Source organism: Pongo abelii, chromosome 8 (assembly GCF_028885655.2).
Source record: "Pongo abelii isolate AG06213 chromosome 8, NHGRI_mPonAbe1-v2.0_pri, whole genome shotgun sequence".
Classification (NCBI taxonomy): Eukaryota; Metazoa; Chordata; class Mammalia; order Primates; family Hominidae; genus Pongo; species Pongo abelii.
The window spans coordinates 21,677,703-21,694,580 of record NC_071993.2 but is presented as its reverse complement, the minus strand read 5'-3'; the positions used below and the strand labels follow the sequence as shown (position 1 = coordinate 21,694,580).

General features: G+C 40.9%; 1 protein-coding gene across 20 annotated transcripts in view; it reads right to left on the bottom strand.

Annotated features, from left to right (window-relative positions):
- Positions 1–16,878, bottom strand: part of MLLT10 (MLLT10 histone lysine methyltransferase DOT1L cofactor) — a 226,161-nt gene that overhangs the window by 168,619 nt on the left and 40,664 nt on the right. The window contains exon 1 of one of the 20 annotated variants that reach the window (XM_054522039.2): positions 9,295–9,346. The exons of the other annotated variants lie outside the window; for them this stretch is intronic. Coding sequence (XP_054378014.1) covers positions 9,295–9,300 — 6 coding nt within the window. The 5' untranslated portion in view covers positions 9,301–9,346. Of the gene's footprint in view, positions 1–9,294; positions 9,347–16,878 lie in introns of those variants that run through there. 20 annotated transcript variants of the gene reach the window in all.

Here is a 16,878-nt window from a genome sequence, read left to right as displayed (position 1 = left end):
TGGTGGTCCCATGAGATTAAATGGAACTAAAAAATTCCTATTGCCTAGTGACGTAATGATGTAATAGCCAGAGTAACATGATAGAGCAATTTTTAAAATAAATTTAGTGTACATTAAGTGTACAATGTTCATAAAGTCTACAGTAGTTGTAGCAGTCCATTCTCTCACTGCTATAAAGCACTACCCAAGACTGGGCAATTTATAAAGAAAAGAGGCTTAATTGACTCACAGTTCCACATGGCTGAGGAGGCCTCGTGAAACTTTCAATCATCATGGGAGGGGAAGCAAGCATGTCTTACATGGCAGCAAGCAAGAGAAAGAGAATGTGTACACAGGAAAAAACTGCCACTTTCAAAACCATCAGATCGCAAGGGAATTCACTCACTATCATGAGAACAGGATGGGGGAAACTGCCCCCATAATCCAGTCACCTCCCTCCTTCAACACATAGGGATTACAATTCGAGATGAGATTTGGGTGGGGATACACAGCCAAACCCTATCAGTAGTGTACAAAAATGTCCCAGGCTTTCACATTCACTCACCACTTACTCACTGACTCACCCAGAGCAACTTCTAGTCCTGTAAGCTTCATTCATGGTAAAGCCCTATACAAGTGCATTTTTTTTTTAATCTTTCATACCATTAATTTAGCTGTACCTTTTCTATGTTTAAAAACACAAATACGGCTGGGCGCAGTGGCTCAGGCCTGTAATCCCAGCACTTTGGGAGGCCGAGGCGGGCAGATCACGAGGTCAGGAGATCGAGACCATCCTGGCTAACACGGTGAAACTCCGTCTCTACTAAAAATACAAAAAAAATTAGCCAGGCATGGTGGCAGGCGCCTGTAGTCCCCACTACTCAGGAGGCTGAGGCAGGAGAATGGCGTGAACCCGGGAGACAGAGGTTGCAGTGAGCCAAGATCATGCCACTGAACTCCAGCCTGGGTGACAGAGCAAGACTCCATCTCAAAAAATAAATAAATAAATAAATACACAAAATATATTAATAGGACTGTGATAAGGATGGTAAGATTATGAGTGATTTCTTTCCTCTATTCCAAACTATACCATTTCCGTTATATTGTAAAGTCTTATGGAAAAATGTCACTAAATGCTAATTAAATCTGCCCACTGAAGATAAACCTATAATAAATAAAACAGGATGTCTCAGAAACAACAACAAAAAAGAAACTATAAGCTGAGCGTGGTAGCACCAGTCTGCAGTCCCAAATACTCAGAAGGCTGAGGCAGGAGGATCACTTGTGCCTGGGAGTTTGAGGCTGCAGTAATATAATAGCACCACTGCACTCCAGCCTGGGCAAAAGAGCAAGACTTGATCTCAAATAAAATAAAAAAAAAAAAAAGAATTTTTTAAATACTAAAAATACAACATGCGAAGTAAAAATTTCACTAGGCAAGCTTCACAACAACAAATCTCAGATGACAAAAGAGTCAGCGAACTTGAAGCTACATCAATAGAATCTAATCTGAGGCCAGGCATGGTGGCTCACACCTGTAATCCTAGCACTTTGGGAGGCCGAGGTGGGCAGGTCACCTGAGCTCAGGAGTTCGAGACCAGCCTGACCAACATGGAGAAACCCCGTCTCAACTAAAAAATACAAAATTAGCCAGGTGTGGTGGCACACACCTGTAGTCCCAGCTACTCAGGAGGCTGAGGCAGGAGAATCACTTGAACTCAGGAGGCAGAGGTTGTGTTGAGCCGAGATCGCGCCATTGCACTCCAGTCTGGGCAACAAGAGCGAAACTCCATCTCAAAAAAACAAAAAAAGGAATCTAATCTGAAAGAGGAAAGAGGTTAAAAAAAAAACAGGGCTTCAGGGACCTACAAGACAGTACCAAAAGGTCTCACATGCATAACCAAAGGCCTTAAAAAGAAGAAAAGAGAAAGAATATGAGGCAGGAAAGAAAATTTTGAAGAAATGATGGCTGAAAATTTCTTCAATTTGAAAAAAGACACATTCACAGATTCAAGAATCTCAGCAAACCTCAAATAGTCAAACGCCTTGCTAAACAGCAAACACAGAGGGAAAAATCTTGAAGCACCAAAAGAAAATGTCACATTACACAGAGGGCAGAGGGAACAGTGACTGGATAAATGGTAGATTTCTCATCATAAAATATGGAAGCCAAAAGAAAGTAAACTAAAATACTTAAATTGCTAAGAGATAAAGCACTGTCAACACAGAAATCTAAATCCAACCACAATGCCCTTCAAAAATAAAGATGAAATAGGTACTTTCAGATAAAAGAAAGCAAACACAATTTATCACCAAAAGATACGCCCTGCAAGAAAGGCTAAAGAAATTCTTCAGAATTAAGACAAATGATGCTAGAAAATGCAAATCTTCAGAAGACTACCACAAATGGTAAATATCTGGGTAAACTTAGAAGACTTTTAGCCCTTAAGTTCTTAACATTACATGATTATTGAAAGCCAAAATTATATTGTTGTTTTCTGGGGCTTATAATATATGTAGTTCCAACACACATGACAAAAGCATAACTGACAACAAACAGAGGTGATATAAAAGAACAACTTACAAGCTTTGTATACTTTACAACTTGTACAATATTACCCATAAGTGGTAATACTATAAAAACAGACTGAAAAGAGTAAAGAAATATACTTAAATTGCTAGAGGAATGTGCAAAAGAATTAAGTTGAAACCCTTCCTGATACTATATTTAAAAATTAATTCAAAAGTCAATCGCAGATCTAAATGTAAGAGCTAAAACTATACAACTTTAGAAAAAAACATAGGAGGTAAGCTTTAGGACTTGGTTGAACAACAGTTTTTAGACATAACACTAAAAACAGAGGCAATAAAAGAAAAAATAACTAGAATTTACCAAACCTACAGACTTTTTTGCTACAAACAAAACCATCAGGAAAGTAAAAGGATGGAAGAAATATTTACAGGTCGCATGTCTGACAAGTAGTTTGTATCCAGGATACAGAGCTCTTCCATTCAAAAATAAAAAGCTATACAGCCCAGTTAAAAATTGAACAAAGGATCTAAATAGACACTTCTCCAAAGAAAATATATAAATGACCAATAAGCACATGAAAAGATGCTCAACGTCATTAATCATTAAGGATTAAAAATCAACACCAGGCCAGGTGCAGTGGCTCACGCCTGTAATCTCAACAATTTGGGAGGTCTAGGCGGGTGGATCACCTGAAGTCAGGAGTTTGAGACTAGCCTGGCTGTCATGGTGAAACTCCATCTCTTCTAAAATTACAAAAATTAGCCAAGTGTGATGGCGGGCACCTGTAATCCCAGGTACTCAGGAGGCTGAGGCAGGAGAATCGCTTGAACCCGGGAGGCAGAGGTTGCCGTGAGCCAAGATATCACACCACTGTACTCCAGCCTGAACAACAGAGTGAGACTCCGTCTAAAAAATAATATAATGAAAAAAATAACTAAAAATCAACACCACAATCAAATACTACCTCATGCCCTGTAGGATAGCTAAAATCAAAAGCCAAACAATAAAAAATGTTGGCAAAGAGATGAAGAAATTAAAACCTTCATATAGGCTGGGTGCAGTGGCTCACACCTGTAATCCCAGCACTCTGGGAGGCTAACATGGGCGGATCACCTGAGGTCAGGAGTTCAAGACTAGCTTGGCCAATATGGTGAAACCCCATCTCTACAAAAATACAAAAATTAGCCCGGCATGATGGCGGGTGCCTGTAATCCCAGCTACTCGGGAGGCTGAGGCAGAAGAATCACTTGAACCCGCGAGGTGAAGACTGCATTGGGCCGAGATTGCGCCATTGCACTCCAGCCTGGGCAACAGAGGGAGACTCCGTCTCAAAAAAAAAAAAAACCTTCATCTATTGTTGCTGGTAATTTAAAATGTTACAGCCTCTTTGTCAGTTTTTCAAAAGGTTAAACAGAATTACAGCATGAAACAAAAATCCTATGCCCAAGAGAATTGAAAACAAATGTCTGGATTTGCAGACAAAGGTTCATAATAATATTATTCATAATATTGCAAAAGTATATACAACCTAAATGTCTATCAATTAGTGAATGAGTAAAGAAAATGTAGTATAGCCATGCAATAGAATATTATTTGACAACACAAGGGAATGAAGTTCTAATGCTACAAAACAAATGCGTGTACATTATGCTAGGAGAAAGAAGCCACTCACAATACACCATATATCATATGATTCCATTTATATGAAATGTCACAAATAGGGATAGAAACAGTAATGAAGATTAGTGATTGCCAGGAGCTGGGGAAGTAGGGTAATGGAGACCGACTGTTAATGGGCCAAAGGGCTGCTTCTTGAGAGGATACAAGTGTTCTAAAATTGATTGTAGTGATGTAGACACTGTTTCAAAACAAAACAATTGGCCAGGCGCAGTGGCTCACGCCTGTAACCCCGCACTTCAGGAGGCCGAGGCGGGCGATTCACCTGAGGTCGGGAGTTCAAAACCAGCCTGATCAACATGGAGAAACCCCATTTCTACTAAAAATACAAAAATTAGCCAGGTGTGGTGGCACATGCCTATAATCCTACCTACTTGTGAGGATGAGGCAGGAGAATCGCTTGAACCCGGGAAGCGGAGGTTGCGGTGAGCCCAGATTGTGCCATTGCACTCCAGTCTGGGCAACAACAGCAAAATTCCATCTCAAAAAAAAAAAAAAAAAAAAAAATTGTGTACTAGCACAGATAGAAAAGTAAACACAAGGTGTCTGTAAGAAACACACTTTAAGTAAACACACAAACAGGTCAAAAGTAAATGGAATGGCTGGGCATGGTGGCTCACACCTATAATCCCAGCACTTTGGGAAGCCGAGGTGGGTGGATCACAAGGTAGGAGATCGAGACCAGCCTGTCAACATGGTGAAACCCTATCTCTACTAAAAATACAAAAATTAGCTGGGCATGGTGGCATGTGCCTGTAGTCCCAGCTACTCGGGAAGCTGAGGCAGGAGAATGGCGTGAACCCGGAGGCGGAGCTTGCAGTGAGCCGAGATCGTGCCACTGCACTCCAGCCTGGGCGACAGAGTGAGACTCCGTCTCAAAAAAAAAAAAAGTAAATGGATAGGCTGGGTGCGCGGTGGTTCAGGTCTGTAATCCCAGCACTTTGGGCGGGCACTTGATCACTTGAGGCCAGGAGTTCGAGACCAGCCTGGCCAACATGGCAAAGCCCCATCTCTACCAAAAATACAAAAATTAGCCAGGCATGGTGGCACACACCTATAGTCCCAGCTATTAGGGTGGCTGAAACAGGTGAACTGCTTGAATCTGGGAGGCAAAGGCTGCAGTGAGCCAAGATCACACCACTGCACTCCAGCCTGGGTGACAGAGTAAAACCTCATCTCAAAAACAAACAAACAAACAAACAACAAGAAAAAAAAAGATGGTGAGTGGCTACAAAGTAAAGAGAGGGAGGGGAATTTCACAGTAAGTCAGACAATGAAGAAATCATAACAATTATAAATGTATGCACCTAAAAACAAGGCTTCAAAATACATGAAGCAAAAATTAGCATAAGGCATAGTCAGAATACTCAGTGCCCCAAACATGGTAAGATATTTTAACACTCCTCTTTGTGACTGACAAAACCAGATCAAATAAAAATAATAATAATAATAATAAAAATAATCTAAGCAATGTTAAAACCACTATAAACATTCTTTTCAGGTAAACTTGGTGCATATCCCATGAAAGACCACATACTGAGCCATAAAGCAAGACACAATAAAACGAAAATAATGGAAATCATACAGATTATGTTCCCTAACCACATCAGAAAAAAAGATATAAAATTAATGACCTAGCAGCCGGGTATGGTGGCTCACGCCTGTAATCCCAACACTTTGGGAGGCCAAGACAGGTGGATCACCTGAGGTCGCAAGTCCAAGACCAGCATGGCCTACATGATGAAACCCCGTCTCTATTAAAGATACAAAAATTAGCTGGGCATGGCAGCGGGTGGCCGTAATCCAAGCTACTCAGGAGGCTGAGCTGAGGCAGGAGAATCGCTTGAACCCGGGATGCAGAGGTTGCAGTAAGCCAAGATCGCACCACTGCACTCTAGCCTGGGTGGCAGCACAAAACTCTGTCTCAAAATAAAATAAAATAAAATAAAATAAGAACCTACATATAAAAGGGTAAAGTAAACCCAAAGTAAGTAGAAAAAAGAAAGAAATAGTAAAAATAAGAGCAGAAGAAATGAAACAGAAAAGTAACAGAAAATTTGAAGTCAAAGTTGGTCCTTTTGTCAGAGACTTCTGAACCAGAGTGCCTCTATCTTGAACAGGGGCTGGGGAAAATAAGCCTGAGTCCTGCTGGACTGCAGTAAGTTATGCATTCTAAGTCACAGAATGAGCTAAGAGGCTGGCACAAGATACAAGACATAAAAACCTTGCTGATAAAACAGGTTGTAATAAAGAAGGGGGCCAAAACCCACCAAAGCCAAGATGGTGACAAAACTGACCTCTGGTCGTCCTCACTGCTCATTATACACTAATTATAATACATTAACATGCTAAGAGACACTCCCACAAGGGCCATGACAGTTTACAAATGCCATAGCAATGCCAGGAAGTTACCCTATATAGTCTAAAAAGGGGAGGAACCACTAGTTCTGGGAATTGCCCACCCCTTTCCCAGAAAACTCATGAATAATCCGCCCCTTGTTTAGCATACAATCAAGAAATACTCATAAAAATGGGAAACCAGCGGCCCATGGCACTGCTCTCCCTATGGAGTAGCCATTCTTTTATTCCTTTACTTTCTTAATAAACTTGCTTTCACTTTACTGTATGAATCCGCCTCAAATTTTTTCTTGCACAAGATCCAAGAACCCCTCAATCCAAGGGGGTCTGGATTGGGACCCCCTTTCTGGTAACACTTTGAAAAACCTAAAAAGTTGACAATCTGCAAGCTAAATTAATTTTTTTTTAAATAGGAAGAATACAAATCGCCAATATCAAGAATAAAATGGGAATTACCTCTACAATCCCAAAGATATTAAGAGGGCCAAAGATTATTATTAATGACTTTATGCTAACCAATTCAACAGCTTAGATGAAAAAAAAAAATTATTTGAAAACAAAACTTATCAAAACTGATAAAACAGAAAATCTGAGAAGCATTTTAAGTTGAATTCATTATCAAAATCCTGCCCAAAAAGAAAACACTAGATTCAGATTTTTTCACTGATAAGTTCCTTCAAACACTAAAGAAATAATAGAATCAATCTCACACAAACATTTCCAGAAAACAGAGAAGACAACGCTTCCCAAATCATTTTCTAAGTTTAGCATGAAGAATACCAATGAATATACCAAAAATACCAGCACTTGACAAAAAGCAACAAGGTTACAACAAAATCCCTCACATACAAAGTTGCAAAAATATTTACTATTAGCAATTTAAGTCCAACAATATATAAGAAGAATAGGCCAGCTGTGGTGGCTCACATGGATTACGAAAGTAATCCCAGCACTTTCGGAGGCCAACGCGGGAGGATCACTTGAGGTCAGGAGACCTACTTGGCCAACATGGTGAAACCCTGTCTCCACAAAAAAAATTAGCCGGGCATGGTGGCACGTGCCTGTAATCTCAGCTACTCGGGAGGCTGAGGCAGAAGAATCACTTGAACCCAGGAGGTGGAGGTTATACTGAGCAGAGACTGCCAATGTACCCATCTCCAAAAAAAAAAAAAAAGAATAATACACCATGACACCAAATGGCATTTAGCGTAACATTTGAAAATAAAACAATGAAATTTACATTAATATCTTTAAAAACATAGCATTATCTCAATAGATACAGAAAAAGCTTTTGAGAAAACTCAATATCCATTCATGACACAAACCCTCAGGAAGCTACTCAACTGTGTATTCTCCATGGCATGGCATGACTATTCCTCTTGGGGTCTGTGACTATAACAAACTGTCTTTTCAATGGCCGTCATGCTGGGTTCTGTTGGCCTTGCCATATCTAAATAGTAATAAAACCTATATTTGAAAGCAATCTGATAAACTTCATCAATAAAACCCCTACATCTGACTTATAATTGATGGTGTAACACTGAATGCTCTCCTCTAAGAATGAAAACAAGATTAAGTCCATTTTGTAAGGGAAGAGAATAAAAGGAATTACAACTGGGGAAAAAAGAGATAAAACAGTGTTTTATGACAATCATCTATTAGAAAAATCTAAGTAATCTACCTAAAAAACTAGTAGAATTAATATGACTTAAGTAAGGTTGTAAGAAACAGGTCAATATACAAAAATTCTATTTCCAACAAAAAATTAGAAATTTTTATAATACTTTATAATTGCTAAAAAATGTATTTAATATTTTAAAGTAGCATCAAAAAAAGACAAAATACTTAAAAATAATTTTAGGCTAGGCGTGGTGGCTCATGCCTGTAATCCCAGCACTTTGGGAGGCCGAAGCAGGCAGATCATTTGAGGTCAGGAGTTGACCAGCCTGGCCAACATGGTGAAACCCTATCTCTACTAAAAACATAAAAATTAGCTGGGCTTAGTGGTACATGCCTGTAATCCCAGCTGCTTGGAAGGCTGAGGCAGGAGAATTGTCTGAACCCAGGAGATGGAGTCAGCCAAGATTGCGCCACTGCACTCCAGCAAGGCAAGAGTGAGACTCTGTCTCAAAAAAAAGGAAAAAAAATAAGTAATTTTAAAAACAGAAGACATGCAAGACCAAAGGCTAAAAGCAACAAACGACTGCTCAGACAAAGCAAAAAAGACCTAAACAAATGGAGAGATATACTATACTAATGATTAAGACTCAATTGTTGTTAAGGTGTCAGTTCTCCTCAAACTGATCAACAGATTCAAGACAATTATAATCATGATCCCATCAGCCTTTTTTGGAGAAGACAGAAAAGAGATTATTAAAATTTATATGGAAATGTGAAGGACGGAGAATATGCAGAACTTCGAAAAAGAAGAAAAAGGTTTTAGGACTTGCAATTCTGACTTCAAGACAATATAAAGTTACAAAAATAATCAGAATACTCTAACAGGGCTAGACAAACAGATTTTTGGAGCAGAATAAAGATTTCTGAAAGAGATCCCACTTATGCAGCCATGTGATGTTCCCAAAGCAACCCAGTGAGAAAAGGAGACTCTTTTCAACAAATGGTGAAAAACAACTGGATAGCCATATGCAAAATACTCAAACCTACAAAAATAATTTCAGATGCATCACAGACCTAAATATAAATTAGCAAAAGCAAAACCTTTTAGAGGAAATAAAGGAAATTACCTTCATGACTTCGAGGTTAGGCAAAAGGGTCTTAGCTCACAGTAAGCAATAACTACAAAAGAAAACACTGATAAATTAAACTTATCAGATATAAATATTTCCGCTCATCAAAAAGTACAGTTAAGATAAATAGGTAAACCACATAGACTTGGGGAAAGTATTTACAAAACATTTATCAGACAAAGGATCAGTATTTAGGACATATAAACACCTGCAACTCAAACAGATGAAAAAAGAAAACAAAGAATAGTAAAGGCTAAATGAACAAACTCATCACAAAAGAGAACACACGAATGGTCAACACACAAGCTAAAACGTGCAGAATATCACCAGTTATCATGAAAAAGTAAATTAAAACCACAATGATACCACTTCTGGTCAAGACGGAGTGAATAAAGGGGACCAGATTTAGCCTCCTTGCGTGAAATAATAAAAACCTAATAAAATGAATGAAACAACAGCACTGAAGATACTGGACAAGTAACAAAACACAGTGATCCCTGGAAGACAAAAAACAAATGGGCTGCATGTGTGCCCAGCTTACTGCCTTGATAGAGTTTCCAGGTCGTGGAACAGGGAGGAGGAACCCAGGCAGAGCCTGTGGTCTCCCCAAGTTGAGGAAATGGAGCTGGAAGTCCAAGGAGGCCAAGGTGCCTAGAGCTCACAAGGGAGACCAGCACTGAGTAGAGAGCTGGAGAGAGAGAGAGAAATGAAGAGATCTACAAAGGCTCACCCTAGAACTTTTGGTTGAATGACAAATCAGCACTTGCAATGTAAAGGAGCTATCCAATGGCAAGGTGAGAAATCACCAAAAGAATTAGAGGTAACAGCATCCAGAACTGACATAAGGATGTGAATAGTACCCATACCCAAAAGTCCAAAAGGAAATGATGTGATATAATTTATATCACATTGGAGATATGACATTGGAGTACTAAGAAAGAAAAGGCTTCAGAAGGAGGAAAAAATTAACCCTAAACACAGCCCTGGTCCAGTCAAAGAAAACATGAAAGACCCAACAGAAAGAAACTGTTTTCAAGCAGCTTAATAATGCCACAGAACAAAGTCCACAAATATTTGTAAAAGGCAAACAAAACTAGAGAAACTAGAAAACAAGGTATAATTCACACTGGCTAAAAAGTCAATCAAAATTTATAAGACTTACATAGAAGCAGGAAGTTACACCCCATAATGAAACAAAAAATAAACCAATTTTGAAATGAAACAGAAAACAGAATTAGTAGACAAGTCCTTTAAAACAATTATGATGATATTTCATATGATCAGAAGGCCAGAAGAGACAAACATATTAAGTAAAAATGTGAAACATTTTTAAAATTTGAACTTCTAAATTGAAAAGTACAAAGTCTAAGATGAAAAATACACTTTGAGATTTACAACCCATGAAACCAAAATTACTAACCTAAATGAAACACAGAAAATAAAAACCATTAAAAAATGTAATATGTGATAACTGAAACAATTTCAAGAGGCCAAACACACTTGTAACTGGAGCCACAAAACAGGAGATAATATAGAAAAAAAAATCTTTAGAAATCACGGCCAACAACTTTCACATATTTGATGGAAATTATAAGCACGTATAACAGGGCACTCTTTTAATGAACTATCAGTCACTAGAAACATGAAGAAAAGTGGCTGAGCACAGTGGCTCATGCCTGTAATCCCAGCACTTTGGGAGGCTGAGGTGGGAAAATCACTTCAGGCCAGGAGTTCAAGACCAGTGTGGGCAAAATTGCAGAACCCTGTCTCTAAAAAAAACACACACACACACAAAAATTGGCCTGGCGCGGTGGCTCACGCCTGTAATCCCAGCACTTTGGGAGGCCGAGGCGGGCAGGTCACCTGAGGTCAGGAGTTCGAGACCAGCCTGATCAACATGGACAAACCCCATCTCTACTGAAAATACAAAATTAGCCGGGCATGGTGACACATGCCTGTAATCCCAGCTACTCAGGAGACAGAGGCAGGAGAATTGCTTGAACCCAGGAGGCGGAGATTGCGATGAGCCGAGATCATGCCATTGCACTCTAGCCTGGGCAGCACTCTAGCCTGGGCAACAAGAGCGACACTCCATCTCAAAAAATAAAAACAAAAAACACACAAAAATTAGCCACGAGTAGTGGCACACATCTGTGGTCCTTCTAGCTACTCGGGAAGGCTAAGGCAGGAGGAGGTCGAGGCCATAGTGAGTCATGATTGTGCCACTACACTCCAGCCCAGGTGACAGAGCAACACAGGGAGACCTGGCCTCTACAAAAAGATTTTTAAAAATTAACTGGGTGGGCCGGGCATGGTGGCTCACATCTGTAATCCCAGCACTTTGGGAGCCTGAGGCGGGCAGATCACCTGAAGTCAGGAATTCGAGTCCAGCCTGGCCAACATGGTGAAACCCTGTCTCTGCTAAAAATACAAAAATTAGCCAGGTGTGGTGGCGCACAACAGTAATCCTAGCTACTCAGGAGGCTGAGGCAGGAGAATCGCTTGAACCCAGGAGGTGGAGTTTGCAGTGAGCCAAGATCACGCCACTGCACTCTAGCCTGGGCGAGAGCGAGATTCCATCTCAAAAAAAAAAAAAAATTGGCTGGGTGTGGTAGCATATGCCTGTAAACCCAGCTACTGGGGAGGCTGAGGTGGGAGGATCACTTGAGCCCAGGAAGTGGAGGCTCAATGAGCGATGATTGTGCATGCCACTGCACTCCAGCCTAGGTGACAAAGCAACATCATGTTCAAAAAAAAGGAATGATAATAATAGTAGGACCACAGACAGAAAATCAGTAAGGATACAGAAGCTTGAATAACACTATTAATCAAACTGACCTAACTAACTATAGAACACTCCACACAAACTACCAGAATACGCATTCTATTCAAGTGCATTTGGAACATTCACCAAGATATACCATATTCAGGCCAAAAAAACAACTCTCGGTAAATTTAAAAGGTTTCAGTTGTTACCATGAATTTTTTCTTACCACTGTGATATTAACTTAGAAATCAGTGACAGAAAAAAAAAATCAAAGACAATCCCAATATTTGGAATCAAAACATACTTCTAAAATAACCAGTGGAGGCCAGGAGCAGTGGCTCATGCCTGTAATTCCAGCACTTTGGGAGGTCGAGGCAGGTGTATCACAGAGTTCAAGACCAGCCTGACCAAGACGGTGAAACCCCGTCTCTACTAAAAATACAAAATTAGCCGGGCATGGTAACAGGCTCCTGTAACCGCAGCTACTCAGGAGGGTGAGGCAGAGAATTGCTTAAACCCGGTAGGCGGAGGTTGCAGTGAGCCAAGATTGCGCTGCTGCACTCCAGCCTGGAGACAGTGAGAATCTGTCTCAAAATATAAAATGAAATGAAATGAAATAAAATAAAATAACCAAGGGGTAAAAAAAAAGACAAAAATATCAAGTATTTTTAAGACAGTTAAAGCAGTAATTGAAATAGAAATTTATACAATTACATGACTATATTAGAAAAGAAACAAATCAGTGATTTCACCTTGTTCCTTAAGAAACTAGAGGAGCAAAAGAAAGAAAGATCAGAGCAGAAGTCAATGAAATAGAAAACAGAAAAACAGGGCACACTCAATGAAATCAAAGGTTACACTTACACTTCTGGGAGGATGGAATGGACATACTTTTCCCTATTCCTCCCACTAAGTACAAATTTACAATGTGAACATTATAAATAAAATGAATTTTCTCTGAAACGTGGAGAGAAGGCAAATTAGCTCAGGATCACAGGACATAAGGCACAATATAGCAGTAAATTCCCTGGGTATTCTTCTTTTTGCCTAATGTATCCTACTCCTGGAATGGAAGAAGTGAGTACATCAGGAACACCGATGGGCACTGACCAAATAAAAGAATCCCCAACAAGGTCAGGTGCGGTGGCTCATGCCTATAATCCCAGCACCTTGGGAGCCCAAGGCGGGTGGATCACCAGAGGTCAGGAGTTGGAGACCAGCCTGGCCAACATGACAAAACCCCGTCTCTACTAAAAATAAAAATTACCCGGGCGTGTTGGAAGGCACCTATGATCCCAGCTACTCCGGAGGCTGAGGCACAAGAATTGCTTGAACTCCAGTGGCGGAGGTTGCAGTGAGCAGAGATCGCACCACTGCACTCCAGCCTGGGTGATAGAGAGAGACTATGTCTCAAAAAAAAAAAAAAAGCCCCAACAAAAGCCTTCTCTCTCCAGACCAGATTACCAGTAAAGTGGTATGTTAACCAGAAAGAAAACTTGAAGAGTAACTGCTATAATCCAGCATAACACCATAGAAAACCTAGCCCCACCCATACCAGCAATGATCACATGGGGAACCTAGATATCCACCCTCATGAGACTGTAATGAAAACAATCCAAGATTCCCACCAGGTAGTGTCAGAGCAAATTAAGCAGGGGATTGGAACTTTCATTCCAATTGGCTAGTTAATGAGCATCCACTCCCCGCTGTGTCAGTAGAGAAAAGTAGGGAAGACTGGACTTCCACCACCAACTGCCAGTAATGAGGCATCCCTCCCTGTCCCTACTGGAATGGTAGCAGAGAAGACCTAGTAAAGAGTCAGAACTTTCACCTACACACGGTAACAAACAAGGCCACATCCACCACAGAGATCAGGTGGGGAGCCACAACTCCCAATTCTGCAAAGAACTAAAAGGGAGTTTGCCTAAAATGTCAACACAGACAAGGTAGATAACCTGAACTTTATCCCCTACCTGGCTTAACGAAGTGGCACCAACACTCTACCCTTGTTAGATAAGTGTAAGAGAACACTAGTTAAAACAGTTGTTTAAGTAAGATGCATAGTCTCATGACAATACAAAAATGCCCAGGTTTCAATCAAAAGTTATTTGTGATACCAAAAAGATACCAAGGCCGGGCACGGTGGCTCATGCCTATAATCCCATCACTTTGGGAGGCCGAGGTGGGTGGATCACCTCAAGTCAGGAGTTCGAGAACAGCCTGACCAACATGGACAAACTCTGTCTCTACTAAAAATACAAAATTAGCCAGGTGTGGTGGCACATGCCTGTAATCCCAGCTACTTGGGAGGCTGAAGCAGGAGAATCGCTTGAACCCAGAAGGCAGAGGTTGAGGTGAGCCAAGATCATGCCATCGCACTTCAGCCTGGGCAACAAGAGCAAAACTTCGTATCAAAAAGGAAGAAAAAAAATTTCAGTGGAACAAATATCCAAACCATATCAACGAACTAAAAAAAACAGATATAAAACACAATAAAGAAAAATGGTTTGGCACAGTGAATTGGGGTAGGAAAAAAAAATAAGAAAAATGGAATTCCAAAAATGTTCAAGTAACCCAAAAGAAAGCAAGAAAAACAGTCAAAAAACAAAAACTAAAACGAGGCATGGTGGCTCAGGCCTGTAATTCTAGGACTTTGGGAGGCCAAGGAGGTGAATCACCTAAGGCCGGGAGTTCAAGACCAGCCTGGCCAACATGGTGAAACCCCATCTCTACTAAAAATATAAACATTAGCTGGGCTTACATAGATGCCTGTAATCCCATCTACTCGGGAGACTGAGGCACAAGAACTACTTGAACCCAGGATGCAGAGGTTGCAGTGGGCCAAGATTGAGCCACTGCACTCCAGCCTAGGCAAGAGTAAGACTTTGTCTCAAAAAAAAAAAAGCCGGGGGGGGAGGGCAGTCTGACAACATCTGTAACTATGTAAATGACCCAAATACCTAAATACAGCAAATAAAAGACAAAAACTGGCTAGGTGCAGTGGCTCACGACCGTAATCCCAGCACTTTGGGAGGCCGAGGAGAGCAGTTCACCTGAGGTTTGATGTTCGAGACCAGCCTGACCAACACAGTGAAAACTCGTCTCTACTAAAAATACAAAAAAAAATTTAGCCAGGCATGGTGGTGTGCACCTGTAATAGCTACTCTGGAGGCTGAGTCAGGAGAATCGTTTGAACCCACTAGGCGGAGGCTGCAGTGAGCTGAGATCATACCACTGCACTCTACCCAGGGTGACAGAGCAATACTCCATCTCAAAAAAAAAAAAGGCCAAAGATTGACAGACTGGATTTTAAAAACATAATCTAAAGCCAAGCATGGTGGCTCATGCCTGTAATGCCAGCAGTTTGGGAGGCCATGACAGGAAGGTCTCTTGAGCCCAGGAGTTCGAGACCAGGCTGGGCAACATAACAAGACCTGGTCTCTACAAATAATAAAAAAATTAGCCAGGTGTGACAGTGCACACGTGTGGTCCCAGTTACTTGGGAGGCTGAGATGGGGGGATTGTTTGAGCCCAGGAGGTCCAGGCTGCAGTAAACCATGATTGTGCCACTGCAATGCAGCCTGGGTGACAGAGCAAGACCATGTCTCAAAAAAAAAAAAAAAGGCCAGGCGCGGTGGCTCACACCTGTAATCTCAGCACTTTGGGAGGCCGAGGAAGGCAGATCACAAGGTCAAGAGTTCGAGACCAGATTGGTCAACACAGTGAAACCCTGTCTCTACTAAAAATATAAAAAATTAACCAGGCATGGTGGCGGGCGCCTGTAATCCCAGCTACTCAAGAGGTTGGGGCAGAAGAATCGCTTCAACCCGGAAGGCAGAGGACGCGGTGAACCAAGATGACACCATTGCACTCCAGCCCAGGCTACAGTGCAAGATTCCATCTCAAACAAAAACAAAAAAGAAAGAAAACATAACCTAACACTATTTTGTGTACAAGAAATTTACTTCAAATAAGTACATTGAAAGCAAAAAAAATTAAAAAGGTATATGATGCAAACATTTAAAGAAAAGCTGGAGTGACTATATTAATACCAGAAACATTATACTTCTGAGCAAAGAAAAAGTACTAGAGACTAAGAAGGAAATTATTTATGGAGAGAAGGGTCAATCCACCAAGAGGACATAACATTCCTAAATGTGTATGCACCAAAAAACAAGACTACAAAATATGTAAAAGAAAAGCTGATGGAACAGAGTGGAGAAATGCATAAATCCACTATAGAGACTTCAATATTTCTCTGTAATAACTGTTAAAACTATACATATATTCATAGCAAGAATATTTAATTCAACCCTATGAACTAACTGGATCCATGAACATTTACAGAACAACAGAACATTCCAACCACCAAGCGTGGAATACCTTTTTTTTTTTTTTTTTTTGAGATGGAGTTTCGCTCTTGTTGCCCAGGCTAGACTGCAATGGTGCGATCGCGGCTCACTGCAACCTCCACCTCCTGGGTTCAAGCAATTCTCCTACCTCACCCTCCGGAGTAGCTGGGATTACAGGCACGCACCACCACAGCCAGCTAATTTTTGTATTTTTAGTAGAGACGGGGTTTTAACATGTTGGTCAGGCTGGTCTCGAACTCCTGACCTCAGGTGATCCACCCATCTTGGCCTCCCAAAGTGCTGGGATCACAGGCGTGAGCCAACACACCCAGCCTTTTTTTTTTTTTAGACAGAGACTCACTCTGTCACTCAGGCCGGAGTACAGTGGTGCGATCTCAGCTAACTGCAAACTCCGCTTCCTGGGTTCAAGCAATTCTCCTGCCTCAGCCTCCCAAGTAGTTG